General features: G+C 47.3%; 1 protein-coding gene across 2 annotated transcripts in view; it reads left to right on the forward strand.

Moving 5' to 3' along the window:
• The window catches only part of VWF (von Willebrand factor), a 137,076-nt gene that overhangs the window by 93,011 nt on the left and 20,469 nt on the right, over positions 1-23,596 (forward strand). For both annotated transcript variants that reach the window (XM_044228748.1, XM_044228749.1), the window contains exons 32-42: positions 1,639-1,803; positions 2,894-2,937; positions 3,239-3,416; positions 7,336-7,556; positions 8,729-8,921; positions 9,089-9,430; positions 11,096-11,295; positions 18,594-18,696; positions 19,117-19,191; positions 20,377-20,481; positions 21,800-22,005. In XM_044228748.1, the coding sequence (XP_044084683.1) occupies positions 1,639-1,803; positions 2,894-2,937; positions 3,239-3,416; positions 7,336-7,556; positions 8,729-8,921; positions 9,089-9,430; positions 11,096-11,295; positions 18,594-18,696; positions 19,117-19,191; positions 20,377-20,481; positions 21,800-22,005 (1,832 nt within the window). The remainder of the gene's footprint in view (positions 1-1,638; positions 1,804-2,893; positions 2,938-3,238; positions 3,417-7,335; positions 7,557-8,728; positions 8,922-9,088; positions 9,431-11,095; positions 11,296-18,593; positions 18,697-19,116; positions 19,192-20,376; positions 20,482-21,799; positions 22,006-23,596) is intronic.

The following is a 23,596-nucleotide window of genomic DNA, read 5'->3' on the forward strand; positions in this document are numbered from 1 at the left end:
AAGGGAAAAGAACTCTAAAAGGAAAAGGATATACATTTGGGTGATACAATGAGCTGATAAGAATGGAAAAGTTGCTGGTAGAAAATCAGCTCAAACCTTAAGCCAACTGCAAAAGCCTAGAACTTTCTGGAGAACTGAATTGGGGAATTTCAGGATAGAGACACCACTTCTCTAGTATCATGAATCCTAAGAAAGACTTTCGTCTGGAAGGGAAACAGTTGAAGTCTGGGAGAAAAAGACATGCTCCAGGGAAAGTCATTTAACTGTTCAGAGCCTCAGTTTCTCTTCAGTCAATGGGCACGTACATACTCTGGGCTCAGGCCTGTGACGTTTTCTCGTCTCTTACACTCATGCCCTGGCTGGTCTCATCCAGTGTCTTGCGTCTAAAGCCATTCATACACCGCTGACCTCAATATTCCTGTCTCCCGTCTGGATCTCTTGCCTTGACTCCACCTTGATGTTCTAAAGAGAAACTCATCATAAACCAAATTCACATCTGAATCTCCTTCCATAGGTTTTCCCATCTTAGACAATGGCAGCTCTGTCCTTCAGCTGCTCAGACGAAAGCCTCAGCATCTGGGATTCCTCCTTCTCTCTGAGACCCCTGTCCGATCCATTTACACACTACAGCTCTGCCTTCAGAATAGATTGAGAATCCCACCCTGCCAGACCACGCCCACCACTGCCACCTCTGTCTTCCTCCTCAACTGTTGTAAGAGCTTTCTGATGGAACCCCAGCTGCCGCCCCCTGTAGTTCGTCATCAACATAGCAGCTATAGCGACCCTTTAAAAATGGGTCATCCCAGGGGTGCTTGGGCGGCTCAGTCGGTTAAGGGCCCGACTTGATTTCGGCACAGGTCATGATCTCAGGGTTGTGGGATCGAGCCCCAGGTCTGGCGCCATGCTCAGTGCAGAGTCTGCTTGAGATTCTCTCTCTCCCTCTCCTGCCCCTCCCCCCTTTAAAATAAACAAATCTTGAAAAAACTTGGCCAGCCCATGTCACTCCTCAGCTCCATAGTCTTGGCTGGATTCTCATTTCATTCAAAGAACATGTTACGTCCTTCTGTGTCGTAGGAAGCTTTGCATGGTCTGCGCCCCACCCCCTCTCTTACTCGCTCTGCTCCCACCACCCCGGAACGTGCACTCATACGATGCTCTGGCCCTTGTGCTCACTGTTCCCTCTGCTTGGGATATCCTCGAGGCTCCTTCAGTTCTTATCTCTTCACCAAATGCTTCTCCAGCCACCTTGCGAGAAACAGTAATTCCCACTCCTACCCCCGGGCACTCCCATCCTCATATCCCATTTTGTTTTTCTCCTAAGCACTTGTACGTATCTGAAACACGGGGTACTTACTTATTTTTGGGTTTGGCGTCTCTCTCTGCCCAGTGTGAGGTCCATAAAGACAGGGACTTCCTCCGCTCAGCTCACTGCATCCCCATTGTTTAGAATCGTGCCTGACAGCGTGGTGTCATTAATGTTGGTTGACTGACTGAATGTCTTGTTCCCAGGGTCGGTTTATGTGACCCGTCTGGAAAACACAAGGCTCTGTACAGATGTTGGGTACAGCTGTCCATTTGGGTCCCAGCTGACCAAAGCAGATTGACACAGACCCTTTCTCGTTCCTCTGCTAACCCCAGGAGTGACTGTGTTTCCCATTGGAATTGGGGATCGGTATGATGAGGCCCAGCTTAGGAGGCTGGCAGGCCCAAACGCTGGCTCCAATGTGCTGAGGCTCCAGCGAATCGAAGACCTTTCCACCATGGCCACCCTGGGAAATTCCTTCTTCCACAAGCTGTGCTCTGGTGAGTCTCCTCATGCCTTTCTTACCCCCTCGTAACACAAAAACAAAACCCATTCTAAAGACCTGAGGTTGGCCAGGTAGGCTCTGGCCTTGATGAAGACTGTTACATAGACCAGGACCTTTAAGTCCCTGCTCATGGAAAGTTCATACGACAAACGCCCAAGGGGCTACCCGAAAGTTCTCTGGGTATAGCCCTCCTCCCATCCTAACTGTCCATCAAGACTTTAGCAGAGGGCGCCTGGGTGGCTCAGTGGGTTAAGCTGCTGCCTTCGGCTCAGGTCATGATCTCAGGGTCCTGGGATCAAGGCCCACATCGGGCTCTCTGCTCAGCGGGGAGCCTGCTTCCTCCTCTCTCTCGGCCTGCCTCTCTGCCTACTTGTGATCTCTGTCTGTCAAATAAATAAAATCTTAAAAAAAAAAAAAAAAGACTTTAGCAGAGCCCGTGCTTACTGGTGCAGAGTGATCTTAGAAGTGTAAGACAAAAGCAGGGAAACCCAGCATCCCACAGACCATGGTCTTCTTCCCCACTCCCTATATTCACCCTCAGCTTGCGTATACAGGGCCTTAGGGAAAGAGCAATGTAAAATCTAATATCAAAGTATCATAGTTTATACTGACTTAGTTAGATTTTTTTTTCCATATGTGATTTTTTTTTCTTTTGCCTGTTTTTATTTATTTTCCTAAAGTAGCTAGCTGTGAGTTAATACCTACTACAGAGTTATTGCCCTTTTCTGCTGGAAGATACCTCTCCTGGCAGGACTCTTAAAGATCTCTTTCAGATTTGGGGGGATCTTACCTCATTTCCTCCCTTTTTCCCTCACTAGGCCCTGATCTACATATGAAATGGGAAAAGGAGATACTGACCATGAGAGGCTTCATGCACTATAGGGATTTCTGTGTTCTTGATATTGTTAGCACCATAATTATTAAGAGCCACAAAGTATGTAGGGGAAAAACCGCAGGGCCAGCCGGTGGACCAGCATCCCATGGTTAAACCCACTAAATCCTTTGCAGAGAGAAGTCCACTTCATGGACGAGCCCAGGATGAGCATAATGGGTGGAAATTCAGATCTTATTTGTGTCTGTTTCAGGGTTCGTTAGAGTTTGCGTGGATGAGGACGGGAATGAGAAGAGGGTGAGTTCTTTTCAGCTGACTAAAGAAAGATCGGGAATGAGTATTTGGGGTGCTTTTTCCCCCCTTGTTCCTCTTTCTATCTTGGCTCCATTCTCCCTCTTACCATTATGTCCTGCTTGTTTGGTGTGTGTTGGGGGGGTGGTTTCCACCTTTACATCTTGTGTTCTGCATCCTTGCTGCTTGGGCCCATGTCCACGTCCTAGTCTCTGTGTCCTCAGAGAGGGTCAGTTGCCCAGTTGATGGGCTTAGGGCTGGACTGGCTCAGCCAATGCCTTCCTGAATCTGCTTCTCTCTTCTGCAGCCTGGGGATGTCTGGACATTGCCAGACCAGTGCCACACAGTGACTTGCCTGCCAGATGGCCAGACCTTGCTGAAGAGTCATCGGGTCAACTGTGACCGGGGGCCGAGACCCTCCTGCCCCAACGGCCAGCCCCCTCTCAGGGTGGAGGAGACCTGTGGCTGCCGCTGGACCTGCCCCTGTAAGTCCATTGCTTCACCAGTCTGGACGGTGTTATAAGGGCCGTGCTTTTAGCATGGCTGTGCAGAAATGTAGACCAGAAGCCCTTTCCCTCCTCACTACATGCAGCGTGTGCCCTTCACCCGTGCTCCCTCCCCCTTGTGTCCTCGGACGTGTTTTCATTCAGTCCCAGGCATCACTGTTCTCCTTCTGTATCTTTGAAAAGCATTCCCCCAGATCAGGCATAACCAGAAGGAAGAACTGATTTTCTGAGGTCAGTGCTCAGCCTGGCTATTTGCAAGTCAGCCTTTAGGAGTCTTTGCTGGAGAAGCAGAGCAGTGAGAGCGACACCCCCAGAAAACTCTCTGCTCACACTTAGAGCTGTATGGCAGCTGGGTGCTGTGGTACATCATCACAGTGGCCTGGTGTAAGAGGAGGACAGACAGACCCGTGGAGGACATTCATCCACGGCGACGGGTTAGTGCTCTGCCTTGTGGTTGGGAGAAATGGTTGCATTTGGCAGTACCCACTCAGTGTAATTACTGTGTTGAACAGACACAACCAGTGGGATAAAAGCAAAACTGTACGTTATACCCCACCCTCCCTTGACAATTTATTTAGGGGTGAAATGATCTCCTGGGACTTGTTGAGAATGCTACCAGACCTCATGTCATTTCTGTTTGTTCGTAAACAGTTCTATAGTTCCTTTATGTTACAAAACAAACTCTCAATTTGGTAATTGGGTGCCCTCTCCCATGTAAGAACCAGAACCTTAAACTTGAATTAGAGTTAAAACAGCTCCCTAATCCCAGTTTGGGCTGCCTGCCCCCAGGACAGGGGCATGTCCTGCTTGTGGGATGCAAACCCATCTCTGGGAGGGGCCTCTTGAAAGTCCTTTTCATAAGGCTCAGGTATCCCATTTGTCCCTAGTGGGGCACCTGGGGGGGTGAGGCTCACAACGCAATAGGAGCTTTGTGCAAACAAATTTCTTTAATTCAGTCCCTCAATACCCCTCTGGACTCCTTTTAAACCCTTGACTTTTTTTTTTTTTTTATTCTTTATGTTCTCTTTTGTCAGTAGTGGTAAAACTTGATTTAGGCTCTTTTTTTTTAGGGATTAAAAATTTTAAATTGAAACCATTTAAAATAGACACATTTAAAACTTTTTACTTTGAATAGTTTCAGATTTACAAAAAAAAAAAAAAGTTTGCACGAACGGGACAAAGAATTCCTATATATCCTTACCCAGATTGTAGTATATCATACATAGTCACAGGGTAATGATCACGGTCAGGAATTAACCTCTGTAAAATACATCCATAAAAGTCTTAGTTTTTGTCAGTTTTCCCACTGGTGTCCTTTGTTTAGTTGCAGGATTCAACCCAGAATCACACGGCGTTAGGTTGTCATATCTCCTTAAATCTGTAGCAGATCCTTAGTATTTCATTTATGACCTTAACCTTTTTTGAGAAGTTCTGGCTAGTAATTTTGTAGAATGTCCCTCAATCTGAGTTAGAGCCAGGTTATACATGTTTTCAAGAATACCCCAGAAGACATATTGTGTTTTTTTTTGGTTTATCAAGAGGAGGCACATGGTATCAATTTGCTTTGTTACAGGTGATGTTAAGTTTGATCGCTTGGTTTAGGTAGTATTTACCTTATTTTCCACTGTAAAGTTACTGTTTTCCTCCTTGCAATTAATAATGATTATATATAGAGACATTTTGGAATTATGGAACTATGCTTTTACCCACTGAGTGTACTATGCATAGGTGGTCCCTATCTGACACAATTTTTTTTGTGGTATTTGCCAAATAGGGATTTTTGATTTCCATCATTCCTTCCACATTTACTAGTTGGAATTCTACTGGAAGGAAGCAGTTTTCCTTCTCTGTCATTTATTAATTCAATTAACTATTTGTCAATATGGACTCATTGGTTTTTACTTTATTTTAGGGATCAATTCCTAGCATTATTTATTTTGTTCATCAGCTGGTCCTAGATTTGGCTACTGGGAGTATTTTCTGTTGGGATGCATGTCCTTTTGATATCCCCAGCTCCCTCTCTCACACAGCGAAGGGCCTGGCTCTCATTATCCACAATATATTTCTATGTTGGCTTAATCCCAGAATACACATAAAGTAGTTGCAGAATTGCTAACCAATGCCCGGGTAGAAAACAAATCTACCTACTAACTCCGATATTCACACACAATTCTTTTTGTCTTTTGTCTTTGAGTACATAGTCCGTTTCCCCCCAAAGTTATTTAGGTGAGTTTCTCCCCTTCCTACAGCTCCCTACAGTTATGTTATTCATGATCATGAGTTTAATTTGCTTCCGTTTCTTCTGCTTTGGGTTTCCCTCATCCCCGTCCTTGCTGATTTTATTCATTTGTTTGTTTTCAGTACGTGAATTACTAACATGGGTCCAAACGTGAGAATGTACGGAGAGGTTAACTCAGATGTCACCCCACTGCTCCCTTTCCTATGTCCTTTTTGCTCACTTCCGCCTACGTTCATGCAGCCACCAATCTCTTTCATGCCAGGTTTATCCTTTTTCACAAATGAGCTTTGCCTTTTTTGCTTAACAACATAGCCCAGAAATCCTCTCTATGAGCTCAAAGACCACAGCACAGTGGGGACAGGAGGGGATCACAGAAGTGGAATAATTTATCCCAGTCACGGGGTGGGAGCTGAATTCAATCCTGGGTTTCTCTGGCTCGCAAGTACCCACTTGTCTGTAACATTTCATGTGATGGTGGGCAGAGCCGCTCTCGCTGACTTACCGCATGGGAGCTAACACCATTTCTTTGCCTGTCACTTGTTACATCCTGATGGAGCTGAGGCTGATCTCCTTAAGGCTGGACGTTCTTCACAGCTGGAGTCTTGGGGCCACTTGCAGCGTGGGTGTCGGGGGCCCAATGGCGTTTGGAAGGGACCATCTGCTTCAGGACGCAGGAGATTTTGAGTGGAAGAGCTCCTGGCAGGTGACTCAGCTCTGACAGCTGGTGCATCCAGGCCCTTCCTTTGTTGGTGGCCATGCTACTTGACTTGTAGGCCACTCGTGTAGGTGGAGGTTGCCTAGACCTTGTGTGAGTGAAGGACATGAGTGTCTTCTCGCTGACCCCCTGAGTCTGCCTCTCACTTCTCGGGCTTTTATTTAACCACCACCGCAGCTGTGGCCATGGTTCTCCAGCTTCATTTTGGTCCAAGATTAACTTTTAAATCACACATGGTGGTGGTGGTGCCTTCCCTGGGAGCATTTTTATGGAATGGTCTTAGGCAGATGCAAGATGACTGGTATTCCCCGGTGGTGTTTTAATAGCAACCTTGAGAATTTGCTGACCATGTGAATGAATGAGTGGCAAATGAGGGAGTGCTGAGACCCAATCATTTGTTTTGGCTTCAGAAATTTTCCTCTTGTGTGATCTCTTAAAGGATCAAGTCAACATGGCCTCTTGTACTGTTAGAAACTTGGCAGCCAAGAGGACACATGTGTCTTTAGGTGAACTTTCTTTACAATGAGCTCATAAGCTCATGATACACTTAGCTCCTCATGATTTCAACAAGTCCTAACAACCCTGAAACTTAACTTTGTTTCCTGGGCCAAGGCTTCTCTGTAGAGGAGATCATTCACTTCGCACGCTGAAGTTTTTTGGAAGTATGGTTCTATAATTTTCCATTTTTTAAAAAATGTGATACTTGTCCTTCTAAGTGTTTTCTAGAAAAATATTTACAGGCCAAGGATTACTTACCTAAGATACTCTCTTAGAATTGTTTTCGTATTCCGTAAAAAGGAGGAAATTAGACTGCAGGACCTCAAGGGGCCCATTCAGCTCTCAGCTCTGTTAACTGTGTGCAGCTTGGTAACACCTGCCTCTGCCTCTTCTCACGTATGGGAGTTTGGGGGAACGTCACACCCATCCTTTGCTCTCCTGTCCAGGTGTGTGCATGGGCAGCTCTACCCAGCACATTGTGACCTTTGATGGGCAGAATTTCAAGCTGACTGGCAGCTGTTCGTACGTCTTGTTTCAAAACAAGGAGCAGGACCTGGAGGTGATTCTGCATAATGGGGCCTGCAGCCTTGGGGTGAGGCAGGCCTGCATGAAATCCATCGAGGTGAAGCACAATGGCCTCTCGGTTGAGCTCCACAGTGATATGCAGGTGAGAGGTGCTTTCTCTGGGTCCCGTGCAAGGCAGCGGCAGAACCTCGAAGAAGCCTCTGCTGGTGGTTGGTTTTAGCTGGTGTGTCTTTTAGGGACTCCACCTTCTGCCTCCCCAGTAGAGCACCCTCTTCTTAGGAGGGCTCATTCCCATCTCCCTGGTGGCAAGATTTCACGTTGTTCTGGCCCAGATGTGGAAGAAAGGATCAATTTTAGGTAGCTTTAAATTACAAGAACAGAGCTGGTCTCCGGTTGCTGGTAGAAGATTGGGGTTGGCTGTTTACCCAGCAGGCACTGCGAGCCCCATGCCTAGGGCCTGTGAGCTTCCCGAAGGAGAATATTTTGAGCCTCAGTTAGGGCCTTTGAAAATATTTAGGGCCTAAACAAAATGTATGGCTCCAGAATTCAAAAAGAAAACTGAAAAACTGGTAAAAATAAATGTTTGACTAATTATTCACAAAAGGTTACATGATGCAAACTTATTTATTTGTTCGTTTAGAAATCGTAAGTATTTCATGAGATGAAAACAACTGGTAGGTTAGCTCCTCTCGTTCTGTAAGAATTCCTGAATACACACACTATTTATTGAAAAATCATAGCCAGGCCTTTACTAAAATGAGCCACTCACAGCCCCAGATTTTAAAATTTAAAAAAAAAAAGCCTTCCAAAATTTTTAACATGAAAAATTATGTTCCTTGTGGTACATGACTGCCTTTTAAAAAATATGTTTGATGTATAGTGGGGCCTCCAAAGAGCTAGTGACCCAAAACACATACATACATACATACATATATGGACTTACCATAGTTCCGTGAGATGCTCCTGGAGACACTGTCCCTGAGTTAGCAAAAGGCAACTTTCTCAGCCCATCTGGGAGGGGTCATCCTTCCCTGTTGAATGCACACAGACTCAAGGCTGGCTTTATCCCCTGGGCTTTCGGGTTTCAGGAGCATGGCCATCTGTATAGGATTCTGATAATCTGTTCTGCTAAGCTGTGCAAAGCCCTTTTATCTTAGAAGAGTTACTGGCAAATATCAGAGTTTGTGGATGACATTGGAGTTGAGTGTGGTAGAAGCGTAGGGAGTGTCAGGAGCCTCGGGAAGAAGCTAAGAGTGAAATTCTAGGATCCCTTACTGCTACGACTACTGACAAGTCACTTCCTTCTTTGGACAGCTGACAGTGAATGGGAGACTGGTCCCCGTCCCATACGTGGGTGGCGATATGGAAGTCAATGTCTACGGCACCATCATGTATGAGATCAGATTCAACCATCTTGGCCACATCTTCACGTTCACTCCACGAAACAATGAATTCCAGCTACAGCTGAGCCCCAAGACCTTTGCTTCAAAGACGTATGGTCTCTGCGGTGAGAACATTCTCCTTTGTTCTGGTCTCAGGTCTCTTGGCTGCTTGTATTTCTGGGTCCAGTTGATTGTAAGGTTCAGATGCTGGTGAACATGGAGAATGACCAGGTCTCCAGCTTCAATACGTGGGCACCCAGGGCGACCAAACTTGCCTTTCCTATCCGTCTAGGGATCTGTGATGAGAACGGAGCCAATGACTTCGTGCTCAGGGATGGCACAGTCACCACGGACTGGAGAGCGCTCGTCCAGGAATGGACCTTGCAGCAGCCGGGGAAGACATGTCAGCCGATCTCCTGGGAGCCGTGTCCTGTCTCCAGCAGCTCCCACTGCCAGGTCCTTCTCTCAGAATTGTTTGCTGAGTGCCACAAGGTCCTGGCTCCAGCCACCTTTTATGCCATGTGCCAGCAGGACAGTTGCCACCAGGAGCAAGTGTGTGAGGCCATCGCCTTGTATGCCCACCTCTGTCGGACCAAAGGGGTCTGTGTCGACTGGAGGAGGACCAGTTCCTGTGGTGAGTCTCCATAGGTGTCCTGTAAAGTTGTGAAGACAAACTGATTTGGGCTTGCTCAACCCTCTCTGGGCCTTCTCCTTCTGGGGGATAAAGACTGAAATCCCTGCTTTTCCCATTACCTGGTATCCCATTTAAGATCAAATAAGACAGTAGACATCTCAGTAATTTGAGTGTAGAATGTCTGTGTAAATGGAAATGTTTCTATAGTTCAGACAAATGTGACTTTAATGTATTGGACATAGATAGGTATCAGCAAAGTGCAGAATGATTAGTTGCTTGGAATTCCCCCAGGGTAGCAGAGATTCACAGAGTGAGCCACAGCTGAGCAGGATGTTGAAGTGTGAGTGGAATTTTGTCACTGAAATACCAAGAGGCATCTTAATTACAAAGACCACGGGATTGCTAGTGGAGGTACCTTCCCAAGGTCAGCTCCCTAACTTGGAGTTGGCATTTATTTATCATTTAGCATGTGGGGGATACCACAACAAATCAGATGTGCCTCCTGCCTCAAGGGGCACTGGAATGAAAAGAACACTGAACTTCGGCACCTCCAGTTACTGGATATAATCCCTGACTTTCTCTGGAGGGCAACCGATATATGCAAGCCTCTTGGAGTCTCAGAGTTTATTATCATAGAGCAGTCGCAGCTCGAACCAGTGGCTGCAGGACTTGGGCCCCTAGTCCCAGCTCAGGGGGTGATCAGCTGTTCTCTCTCTGGACCTTGCTTTCTGCTTCTCAGAATGAGATAACCCCTAGGTTCATTCCAGCTCTACTGTTCTGAGTCTCTTAGCTGGTAGTGCCCTGTTTCAGTCTGCCTGCAGATCAAGGGGCAAATGATCGTTCCTGAGTTAGCCATAGTCCTTCTCTACTTAGTCATTTCTTTGTCTACCCCTGGCTACTCATGGTGCGTTTACAGGAAAATGCTTGGTGCTCTAAATCCTTAGACACTCCTGCCCCCTGCCTTGGCTCGGTGAGAAGTGGTTGAGCAGGGCCGGAGTGGGTCAAGTGAATCAATCATCTCATACGTTTCCTCTGGGCAACTCTTCATAGCTGTGCATTCCTTATTTAATTTAGGAGTCGTTTTAAAGGACTCACCATACCTGTATTCAAAAGGAAGACCCATAAAACTTTCTAAGGATACATCATCCATTAGGATTAAATTTGGCTCAAATAACAGAGAAGTAAAAATTCTCTCTCACAGGTGTGATCAGAGGGAGGTGCCTCCAGCTGTTTCTGGGTTTCAAACTGGATTCGAGCTTTTTTTCTGTCCTCACTTGGGTGTGCTTTTTTCTCCTGGTTTAAGATGGAGCTCTAGCTGTCAAACCCAGGTTCCAAATGGCAGCATGGGGGAAGAAAGGAAAAGGGACAAAGGACAGCTGCCTTTTTATTTAAAAAAAAAAAAAAAAAAATCCCTGGAAACTGCTATTGGAGTTTACATCTGCGCTTACAGTTCATTGGGCAGAACTGCAGTCATGTGATTACACTTAGCTGCAAGGGAAATTGGGAAATGTAGTCCGTATTCTGTGGTCAGGTGCCTCACTTCCAGGTATACTTTTATGGAAAACGGAGGAAATAAAGATGGGTAGTCAACCTCTTTGAAGCGGCGGTGTCCCTGTTTCTCTGTGGTTGGTGTGGGCTGAGTGTGACCTTGTTCTCTGTCTGTAGACATGTCATGCCCACCATCGCTGGTGTACAACCACTGTGAGCGTGGCTGCCCCCGGCTCTGCGAGGGCAACACAAGCTCCTGTGGGGACCATCCCTCGGAAGGCTGCTTCTGCCCCCAGAACCAAGTCATGCTGGAAGGTAGTTGTGTCCCCGAGGAGGCCTGTACCCAGTGCATCAGTGAGGATGGAGTCCGGCACCAGGTAAGAGCCTTGGCCTTTCACCTCCTCATTTGCTCCCATGGGCTGCTTCTCTCTTGGGGCGGTAGGGTGAAGTGTTCACCAGTCAGTGGCCCCTCCGACTTTGGCAGCAAGGGTCAACTCTGAAGGGGATCACTGAAGAATAGGGAAACAGTATTTCATAATGGCTTTGGAACCAGACATGTCTTGGTTTGAATCCCAGATGTGTCCTGTATTAGCCGTGTAAGCAAACACCAAAGTATTAATAACATGTTACTATTACTACTACTATTATCATCATTATATTCATGTCAGTAGAAGGCTATAGGAACCCAGAGGGGATGGGAAAAGAATATTTATATTAATAGTGATGTCTGCTGTGATTACGATCTATTATGTACCTTGCACTGTACTAAGCCCTATATATTTATTATCTCAATATTTTTTGAAGGTTTGTTTTGTAAGTTATTAACAGTCACCTATGGTCAAGAGAGTTTAAAGAACACTAGCTAAACAGGTTTCTTTACTGCAGCATTCTTTAAAGCTTTTAATGTGCTAATGTACGGTACAAGTATTTAAGAGGGTTTTTGCCTCTCAGCCTTATCTGACCATGGCACTTGTATGTGTGTGGGATGAGTGAACATGGGTGTGTGTGTGTGTGTGTGTGTGTAGCATTCCCTTGGACAAGGGTACCACAAAACACATTGGGATGTCTTTCATCATCTTGTAAATACTTACAAAATCTTTGAGAGAGAACCAAGGCTTAGAGAACTTCTTTGCCCACGGACATGGTTTGTAAGTGATGGAGTTGGGAACTGGACTCAGTATTCAAAGCTCTGTCTGACTCCCAAGTATGCTCTTTTGATCTATGAAAATGCCGTTTACTCGGTCTTCTTTGGCTGATTTTTTGGGAGTCATGGAGTCATCAGTTCCTGTAGTCCTCTAAGGTTATTGAGTACATTTTGAAAGAATACTTACCAGACTCTCCCCCATCTCGGCCGACGACGGCAGTCATAGTGTCAAAGTTGACAACGTGGACATTGGTAGTAGATGGACAGTGTGTGTCTGCGTGCACGTGGCTGTGTGCAGGAGTCCTGTCCTTCCTCTCAGACAGGGCTACCGCAGAGCATGATAGAGGGAGAGCAGACTTGGCTTCTAGCCAAAGAGACTCTATTCTATGATCAGATGCTGCACCCCAGACCTAGCATCTCCATCATCACCAGGGAGGACTTTTATCACTAAGTGAACCAGGTGAGGTGACTTACCATTATTTAACCACAACTAGGAAGACTCCTGGTAATTAGCTGACCAATCTAGAAAATGATGAAAACAGTAATTCCTGTAACAACACTGTCTGTCCCAGACACTGTCAGCCACGAAATGAACCATTTCCTTTGACTCTCTCCAAAACTCCATAGGGTCATTATTACAGGTGCCACTGATTGGGCGAGGAGACTGAGGCTCAGATAAGGCTGGGGTTCCTACCCATGACCCCAGGGCATCCCGTAGTGTCCTCGCCCGGCCTTCCATCCCATTGGAACCGGGAGCTAAACTTTGAGCTGTGTGTTCATGGACGCACAGGCGTTCATCCAGTTTTGTTTTGGGGCTTTATCCTCGTGGGCCCCATTTGGTCTCACTGTGCAGCAGATGAATTAGGAGGGAAGACCAGTCCCACTCTGTATTTCAACTTGCCAAATGAAGTAACTGCGTGTCCCATAATACTCTCCAAAACGAGTAATTAAAACCTTACATTGCTCTCCCTGACCCGTACACTCCTAGAGTCCCTCCCACTGGCCTCAAAAGGTAGGTACTCTTCACATGGGGTACCAGGACCCAGTGGTCCTTTCAGCCTGGATTTGCTGGTGGTGGCAAGGCGCGCTCAGAGGGAGGCAGAAATGGTTTCTGCCCTCTTCTTTGGCGTTCTGCAATGAGAAGGAAGCTGAAGTTCGTAAAGCGTTTCTAGCTCCCTGAGTGTCATTTGGCTGCAGGGTGCTGAGAGCTGGAAGCTTGTGAATTTTATCTTCATGTCTCCACCCACCCCCTCTGACTCGAGTTCTCCTCTCACCTTCCATCCAACACACTGGAATATGTGTTCGAGTTGGGTAGAGAATGCTTCCAAGTAGCGCAATATTTTGGACAAAGAAGCAGTCTTAGAAATGTATTTCAGAACCAAGTGACAGTAAAATTAGTTAATCAAAAACTAGGAAGGGAACAGAGCCAGTTTCAGTTTATTGCAGAAAATGTAGTTTAAATGGATGAAAACAAATATCTGATCAGCCACCTGCGATTTCAGCTTTCCCATTCAAAGCAGAGAAAGAATGAAAATCTAACACGGAGAACAGTTCCATTAAATGAAATGTCTTTAAGCGAAAAAGAAAGCCTAGACAGCTTTTCTTCAGGGAAATAATCCAGGGTGTAAGTCTCTGGTGGTAACGTTGGAAGGGCAAAATATTTACCAGTTTCCATAGCTCTTGTTGATTTTACAGAACGCAGTATAAACACATGAGCCTTTGCGGCTGGCTCAGAGGGGATCCAGGCCGAGCAGCGAGCAAGTGGCTGTCCCTCTCTGGGTTGGGGGCTGCGCAGGGGCCAGCAAGGACCGCCTCCATCACTCAGGGACAGAGCGCCTCTAGCCTGCGCTTCCTCCTCCGTGGTCTCTGCTGTGCCCTGGTGGCCCAGTGCTTACATTTTCCTGAATCATCCCCCAGATCTTTGGCTGGGGTGGGTGGTGCATGGTCACTGGCTGTGTCCCTTCTCTGACTTGGGGTTTTGAACACCTCAGTTTTCCCTTACCATATTCTCTGCAGGCCGTTCTTTGTCATCTTTACTGAATTTAGAACTGCAGTCAGTTCTCATTCCTGTTCTGTCCTGGGAGTAGTCCCTCCCGGCCTTGGTACCCAGGAGGTGAGGCAGGACAGGCAGCTGGAGTTGACCTGTCCTGGTGCAGGAGTGCCACCTGCTGGCGTGTTCACTGCATAACAGGACAGGTGATACCAGGGCGGAGCAGGCCGCAGGTGCGCTTTTTTTTTTTTTTTTTTTAATCTGGAAAGGGCTTTTCTCAGGGACCATAGAGGCTGTCCCCTGCCTCGGGCACTCCTCATTAAAGCATCCTGGGGAAATAAAAATCCCTGGAAGAGGAGGCTTAACACCTGATTTTGGCCATCTGATGTTGTCTCTTGTTCACTCTCAGGATTGTGGGGAAATTGTATTATTTTTATTTTTTTCTTGAATTTAGATATCTGAAGTTCTCATTTAAAAAGAGAGAAGAAAAACCCAAACAGGGAAAAAAAAATATGATCTTCTCCTTTCTCATCTCATCACTTTTGCCATTTAAAGGTCTAAATATAGATCTTTGATTGGTCATTTTCTTGGAATTACCGTCTGTGCAAAAGGCAGGAAAGAGACAGAACAGAGCGAAGCCTGGGGAGATGCGAGTTGTCCCCCTCCTCCTTCCACTCCAGGCCTCAGAGGCCAGTGCCTGGGCCCTCCCTGGACATTCCCAGCCCCTAGGAGAGCACTGGGCTCTGGTGCTGGCTCCTGCTTTCTCTGTCCTGCTCACAGTCACCAAGGTTGTCCTTATTCAACATTCTTCTCTCTGAGGCAGGGTTCTGCTTACAAAGTGTCAGGGTAATTGGAAGGGGAGGTGAATCATGAGAGACTATGGACTCTGAAAAACAATCTGAGGGGTTTGAAATGGCAGGGGGGTGGGAGGTCGGGGTACCAGGTGGTGGGTATTATAGAGGGCACGGATTGCATGGAGCATTGGGTGTGGTGAAAAAATAATGAATACTGTTTTTCTGAAAATAAATAAATCAATTTAATTAAAAAAAAAGTGTCAGGGTGAGTATCGCCTACCTTGTGACCCCCACCCCCCGACGTGGACAGGGAAGGCCTCTGGAATCTTCTAGATATCCACAAGGACCTTCCACCCTCTGTTCCCACTCAGAATGCCTTCTCCTTCCCTCTGCCCAGCTCCTTCCCACCCAGCACAGTGTGCCTTGTGAGGCCTTTGTGGAGCACCCCAGCTTCTGTGAACATCTCTTCTGCCCTGCTGTGGCTCTTGTATTTCTCGTTTTTAAAAACAGCTTTATTGAGGTATAGTTTACTTACAGTAAACAGCTCCTATTTAAAGTGTACAATTTGATGAGTTTTGACATACGGACATTCCCATAAAGCCATCATCACAATCAAGACAATGAACATTTCCATCAGTCCCCATAGTTTCCTTGGGCCTCTTTGGAAGGCATCCGTGGCCCCCATCTCCCATTCCCAGGCAACCACTGCTCTGCTTTCTGTCACTAGAGATACGTTTACATTTTCTGGAACTTTCTATAAATGGAATCATGCAGTGTGTACTCTTCCCGCCCCCCCCACCATCTTCTTTCACTCATTTTGATACTTCTGAGATCCCTTCGTCTTGCACGTTTCCATAGTTTGTTCTCATGGCTGAGTAATGTGCCAGGCTGTGACTGTATCACAATTCATTTCTCTCATTCAACTTTTCATTGATGACTCTTATTTCCCCAGGTTGCGCATCAGCTTTTTGAGGGCTGAGATGGGGCTTTCGGCCCCTCCACCCCTCCCCTGGCCCCGACAGTGTGACCTGCCCATTGGGGGCAGTGTGATAGCCGACAAAGGCAGCTGGAGTGCAGAAAGCATGAGGTGTCTGGGGCCAGAATCCTGGGGGGTACCTCCTGGTCACATTTCTTTTCTGGGTCTCCATGCATCATTTGTAAGTGTAGATAATGACAGTACTTTCCTGATATGGTTACTGTAAGGAGTATGGTGTGAATAAAGGTGAAGTCCTTAGAAAGAGATCTTGAACATATTTAATGCTAGTTATTGCTGGGAAGCAATAGAGCATGGTGTCGAAGAGAGGGCTTGTGGGTTCATATTGTAGCTCCGCTGCTCTGATGGTATGACCCTAAGCAGAGGCCTCAGCTTTCCCATTTGACAAGTGGGGGTAATACAGATGTCCTCACTAGCAGACTGCAGTGTGAATTAAATGAGTCATTTATATAAAACCCATAGAACAGGGGTGCCTGTGTGGTTCAGTCTATTAAGCGGCTGCCTTCAGTCAGGTCATGATCCTGGAGTCCCAGGATCGGAGTCCCACATTGGTCTCCTTGCTCAGCAGGGAGCCTGCTTCTCCTCTCCCCTGCCCCTCCCCACCAGCTCTCACACACACTCTCTCTCTTTTAAGTAAATAAAATCTTAAAAAAAAGAAACCATAGAACAGTGGTACAGAGCATATGCTCTTCAGACATTGGCTGGTATTACATACTGAGTGAGGGGAAGGTATCAAGGTCAAAGGATTTAACCGTGGAGGAAGACAGCAGCTTGGGGGAAGAGTGTTTCCCCCAAGAAGGAAGACCTCTGATCTTCCTTCTCAGCTGACTGATTGCTGATCCTGGAAACATGCAATAAATAAGACCTTCTTCTTCTTCTTCTTTTTAAGATTTTATTTATTTATTTGACAGAGATCATAAGTAGGCAGAGAGGCAGGCAGAGAGAGAGGAGGAAGCAGGCTCCCCACTGAGCAGAGAGCCTGATGCGGGGCTTGATTCCAGGACCCTGGGATCATGACCTGAGCCAAAGGCAGAGGCTTTAACCCATTGAGCCACCCAGGCATCCCTAACTAAGAGCTTCTTGATCTGGGAATTTTTTAGCCTTTGAGCTACTGCTTGAGAATGTGTTTATTCTCAGAGCACCTGGGTGGCTCGGTGGGTTAAAGCCTCTGCCTTCAGCTCAGGTCATGGTCTCCGGGCCCTGGGATTGAGCCCCACATCGGGCTCTCTGCTCTGCAGGGAACCTGCTTCCTCCTCTCTCTCTGTCTGCCTCTCTGCCTACTTGTGATCTCTGTCTGTCAAATAAATAAATAAAAATCTTAAAAAAAAAAGAATGTGTTTATTCTTAAACACATTTTGGGGTGGGGGATTTATTTTATCTACTTTTATTTAAATTTAATTAATTAACATATAATGTATTATTAGTTTCAGAGGTAGAGGTCAGTGTTTCATCAGTCTTATATAACACCTGGGGCTTATTATATCCCATGCCCTCCTTCATGTCCCTCACCCAGTTACCCCATCCCTCCACCCTTCTCCCCTCTAGTTATCCTCAGTTTGTTTTCTATGAATTAGAGTCTCTTATGGCTTGTCTCCCTCTCTGATTTCATCTTGTTTTATTTTTCCTCTCTTCCCCTATGATCCTCTGTTTTGTTTCTTAAATTCCACATATGAGTAATATCATATGATAGTTGTCTTTCTTTGATTGACTTATTTCACTCAGCATAATACCCTCTAGTCCCATCCATGTTGGTGTAAATGGCAAGATTTCATTTTTCTTGGTGGCTGAGTAATATGCCATTGTATATATACACCACTTCTTTATGCATTCATCTGTTGATGGACATCTAGGTTCTTTCCATAGTCTGGCTATTATGGACATTGCTGCTATAAACATTTGGGTGCACGTGCCCCTTCGGATCATTACACTTGTATCTTTAGGGTAAATACCCAGTAGTATGTTTGCTGAGTTGTAGGGTAGCTCTATTTTCAACTTTTTGAGGAACCTCCATGCTGTTTTTCCAGAGTGGCTGCACCAGCTTGCATCCCCACCAACACCACAAGAAGGTCCTCTTTTCTCAGGGACAGACCATTTAAATGTGAATTTAATTTTAACTCTGAATGACTCTCTGGCTGAGCATAGAGGGATGCCTGGTCCTGGCTCGGTGGTCCTCGCCTGCACTGGTCACAGTCTGCACGGCCGAGGTGGGCCTGGTGCCCTCTGTTTGCAGGGGAGGAAACTGGCCGGGGGAGTGAAGCCCCACAGTGGAGTTCAGGCCTCCCTGACTTCACAGCCCTGCTGCAGCGGGGCTGCCTGCAACTCTGGGAAAGCTTCGCCAACCATCCTCTGCCCTCCGGTCTCCCAGTCCCGACAGTGTGGCGTGTCTGAGAGTCTCGCTGTCCACCCCTCACACCTCTTCCTGTCCCATCCCTGTCTTATCGATTCCAGGAAGAAATGGAATCTGTTTCTCCAGCTGCATCCTGGCTTAGGCACCGGCCAGCTGTGTGGCGTGGGAATGCTCACCTGCTCGCCCTGCTCCCTTGCAGCACCCCTGGTGCTTCTCCAGCTCTTTCCTCTCAGAACCTCACACTGCCTTTCAGCGTGTGCTCAACTGTGTGGTTGCGACAGGCACGGCTCGGGCCCTGCCCTATGAGGGGAGACCGAGCCGGAAGTGGGGGGGACCGACTTCCATGACCTCTGAGGCTTTGTGCCCCCAGTGTCCTGGGCCTTCTCTGAAACTTGTTTTCCTTCAGTTCCTGGAAACCTGGGTCCCAGCTCACCGGCCGTGCCACATCTGCATGTGCCTCAGTGGGCGGAAGGTCAATTGTACGTCGCAGCCCTGCCCCACAGCCAGAGGTGAGCGTCCCCATCCCTGCTGCTCCTGGAGGAAGGACCACTCCCTGGAGCCCTGGGCCACCCTGTCTGCATACCTGGTGGGCCAGATACAAACGTCTGTTTCCTCCACCCCTCCTGCCCACCCTTCCTTCCCTCACTGGACTCGGGGTCCCCTTTTCTGTACCTGGAGTAGATACTCTGAGAGGTTAATCCTGCCCTCTCTACCCCATCTCTACCTTGGCCTTCAGACTCAGAGTCTCCTGGAAGGCACGTTCGAGGGGGCCACCAGGACACCCCGAGGAGACTCATTTGTCAGAGGCCCCTTGGCCCGATCCCTGGTGGGCCTCGCAGGCAGGGCCCGTGCTGGTTGTCCGCAGCATTCCGAAGGCTGCAGGCTGCAGCGTCACTGATCTCTCTGACTTCCGCGGTCTTCTCCCTCAGCTCCCGTGTGCGGCCCATGCGAAGTGGCCCGTCTCCGCCAGAACGCAGAGCAGTGCTGCCCGGAGTATGAGTGTGGTAGGTGTCCCGCCCTGGGCGCCTCCCCCAGGGTGCAGGCCCCAGCCCCAGGCGACCCACGCAGCAGGTACTACAAGGCACGTGTGGGCTCAGGCACAGGGTGAGCCAAAGGAAGGGGGTAAGGGCTGACTGGCTTTTCCCCAAAAATGGCAAGAGTAACCTCTACAAAGTAGGATTTGCTTCCTAGGAAAAATTCTGCAGTGGATTATGAAATGTAAGGTTTGAAAGCATTAAAGAAAAAAAAAAAAGAATGGAGTAATTTCTGGTGGGGGAAGCAGTGCAGAGATTTATTGAAGAAACAGTCATGCCAACCCCTATGCCTTTTCAATAAAATCCTGAGGGTAGAAGCTCTAGAGAAGAGCACACACAGGGCACCTTGATTTCAGCCAGGGATTCGTCAAAGGGTTTCATTATAGTTTTGCAAACTCCACGGTGAGTAATGGGCTGAACAAACAGTGTAATGAGATGAATCCAGAGCTGATGGAATCATGGTTAACATGACAGGAACTCTCCAGGGCCCCGCCGCTGTCCTGTCCAGCGTGCTTATTAATTGGACAGATGAGGACATAGAGCACAGGGGCATTAAATTTGCAATGACGCCGATCTTTGAGGGAGAGCGAATAGATCGAGGGACCGTCGGGGGGTCTAAAAAAGAATGAACTCATCTGAGAAATTTATTTATAGATGAAATTTATAAGCCCAAATAGAATGCTTGCATGGAGGGAGATGTGGCTTGAGATAAACTTGTGGAAAATAGGGCTCAGAGTGTTAACGGGGGAGAGAACTGGGGAAGCCTTTAGCTCAAGCCCTCATTTTGAAGATGTGATTAAGCTTCTATGATGGGCCAGACACTCTGTCTCCATTATTTCATGACATCTGGAAACTGGTCCTCGAAGGTAGCCTTCCTCACCTTGCAGAAGATGAGACTGAGACCCAGAGGGTTCAGGTGACGTGGCTGACATCTGGAAGTCCCAGCCGTGTGGAGAGTGATCAACATGGGCTTATCACATGGCTTGGATCTATCTGTCCGCCTACCTCCATGTCACCTCTCCCCTTCTCTCCTCCACCTCCAGCTCCATCCCTTCACCACCACGCACCTAACAGTGGAGGTCTGGAATGTAGGGTGTCACGGGCGATAGTGACCTTGCTGACCTCTGAGTGGGTGTCTCTCTTTCCCGGCCTCAGTGTGCGACCTGCTGAGCTGTGACCTGCCCCCGGCTCCTCCCTGTGAAGGTGGCCTCCAGATGACCCTGACCAATCCTGGAGAGTGCAGGCCCAACTTCACCTGCGGTAAGGCCTCTATGGATGAGGAGGGTGTGGCATGGCCGCTGTCTTCCGGCCTGGGGAAGGTGTCCTGTATTCTAGTTCATTGAAATCTGGGCTTTGGGCACACCTGGAGCAGAGGAGGTCAGATCGCACCTGAATTGAACTTTCCAAGCCACATGCTGCTGCAGCCTACCAGGCATGGACATAGCCGTACACACCTCCCTCTGGAGCTGTGTTGAGAGACAGTCAGACCTGAGATGGAGAAGCATCCAGGCCCAACCTGAACTTACTCCCATCCTTTAACACACCATTGAGGGGAGGAATGTTCCTTTGGGTTGTCCTCATCACTAGATCTTATTCCCAAGCAAATCTGTCAGTTTTCTCCCCCTTTGAAGAAACAGTCATGCCAAGCCATATGCCTTTTGTGTACCTACTGGGTCATCAACTTGTGTCATGTGAGCATAAGGTGGAGGTAAAGCAAGACATGGCAAGGAACACAATGCCATGTGTCTCCTTTGAGAATACCCACTTGATGTCGAGTGGGGTTCCTGTCCTGTTGGTCTGGAGTCTCACTTGAGCTCCTAGATGTGAAACCTGGACAGAGGCAAAGGACACAGGGAGGGGATGGGCATTTATAAAAAGACACTGTGGGGTTTTTTTTTTTTAAGATTTTATTTACTTATTTGACAGACAGAGATTACAAGTAGGCAGAGAGGCAGGCGGGGGGGGGGGAGGGAAGCAGGCTCCCCGCTGAGCAGAGAGCCCGACACGGGACTCGATTCCAGGACCCTGGGATCACGACCTGAGCTGAAAGCAGAGGCTTAGACCCACTGAGCCACCCAAGCACCCAACGTTGTGGGTTTGACACAGTTGTTAGTGTTCTTTGTTGAACATTGTTGGAAGATCTAAAACTACAGGGCATCGTTCTAGGTACTGAGCCAGGGCTAGAATCACAGAAGCTACTAGCCTGTGAGAATGCATGGTGTGCCCAGGCCTGTCTGGGTCTTAGAGATTCTATGTCTGCTGTCTCTGAGATTCTATAAGCTGGAAGGACCCTCCTTTATAGAGCGGAGACCCAAGCGGCCTTCACTTCTCCTCCATTAGAATCTCTAGCTTCACATTTCTCCTTTTGATTAATATTCTTATTTCTCCTGTAGACTACTTTTTGGTATGATTGAAAAATCCCACAGCCCCCAAGCCAGGCTCATGGACATTTCTGATTTTACAGTCTGGGGTCTGGAGTTTCCTGGGATCTTATGTCCAGGCTGAATCCTTATGAACCCCGGCTGAGCGTACCACCTAGTGTGGCAGGACGGGGACATTACCTCATTCTGCCCCTCAGCCTGCAGGAAGGACGAGTGCAGAAGGGAGTCCCCGCCCTCCTGCCCCCCTCACCGGACACCGACCCTTCGGAGGACCCAGTGCTGTGATGAGTACGAGTGCGCCTGCAGCTGTGTCAACTCCACCGTGAGCTGCCCGCTGGGGTACCTGACCTCGGCCGTCACCAACGACTGTGGCTGCACCACGACCACCTGCTTCCCTGACAAGGTAGGGGCTGCTTCGTTCTGGCTGGGAAGATGGCCAAACATTGGGTCCTCACAAACTCTGCCTACCTGACCATCCCCTTCTGCCCAAACCGAGGGCTTTAATGGTGGCAAGCAGTCAGCATTCCATCACAGCCTGAATGGACATTTAATTATCTCCGCAGGTATTTAGAGAGAACCTACCATGTTCTCAGCAAGGCTAGGTGCTAAGGTTAAAGCAAGCTATAACCCATGGCCCCTACCATTACAAAGCTTATTTTGTAGGTTAGCTAAGGAACTAATATAATTGCATGAATTATTAGTTAATAGTTTACTCTATTCCTTTATTAATTGCTATCAACTCATCTAGGCAACAGTCCATCTAACCACCTATCCTTTCTTCTGTCCATCTATCCATCCGTCTGTCCATCCATCCATCTATCCATCCAATATTCATTGTGCAACAACTATGTTCTAGCAGAGCTGGTGCTATATTAGGTGTTATGGGAGAAATGTAAGAGCCGATGACCTATGATCTCGGTAGTATATAGAAGATTACTGTTTATAAATTGAATATCGTAAACAAGGGACAGTACCGCTAGTATATGCAAGTAGTGGTCTTTTGGGGGAGAGATGCACCAAGATGAGCTATCACGAGCCAGAACTGCTGCAGGAAGACCTGGGCCCTCTTGCAGCTGCTGGATTATTGACGGTGAGCCTGAGAATGAATCAGGGAGAAGCCATGGTTCTCCCTTCCTGGATACTTGCTGCTTATGGGCTGTCATTGCCTCCAGACCTTTTTGGTGAATAGAGCTTGGAAATGTATTTCTAAAGAGGATAAAACTCATGCATTCATAGTGATATTTCAGATTCAAATCCAATTATAAGGTTTTAGTTAACTTCTTTGATTTATACTCATACCACTTCTCTTCTAAGTTGCATATACTGGTTTCCTAACATAATTGACATCATTAGTTATTTGCTTCGTACTATAAAATGCCTAGAGGAGTTTCAAAAATAACAGTGCCAATACTATTGCTAACAATTTAAGACAACTGAAAGAGGTTGGTGATTTCTTTGCAGTTTTTTCACCTAGGAATAGAACCCATTAGGGATATATGGTCAAAATCTTCGCTTTTTCAAAGTTATTTGAAATAATTATTTTCCTTGTGGGATCTTGCCACAGCTTTGCTTTCTAGTTAATCAGATATTTCAATTTGTTTCCATTTTTGGGGCTTGCTTTTGCTTCCTTTTTGGTTTACTATTTTGTTGCATGAAACACACCATGTCATAGTAGCATAATTACTGATCACATTGTAACAGAGAGCCTCGTACACCTGTCATTTTATATCTGGGGCAATATGTCTTTTTTTTTTTTTCCAATTTATTTATTTTCAGAAAAACAGTATTCATTATTTTTTTACCACACCCAGTGCTCCATGCAAGCTGTGCCCTCTATAATACCCACCACCTGGTACCCCAACCTCCCACCCCCCCGCCACTTCAAACCCCTCAGATTGTTTTTCAGAGTCCATAGTCTCTCATGGTTCATCTCCCCTTCCAATTTACCCAAAAGCACATACCCTCCCCAATGTCCATAAGCCTACCCCCCTTCT

Source organism: Neovison vison, chromosome 12 (genome assembly GCF_020171115.1).
Source record: "Neovison vison isolate M4711 chromosome 12, ASM_NN_V1, whole genome shotgun sequence".
Lineage (NCBI taxonomy): Eukaryota > Metazoa > Chordata > Mammalia > Carnivora > Mustelidae > Neogale > Neogale vison.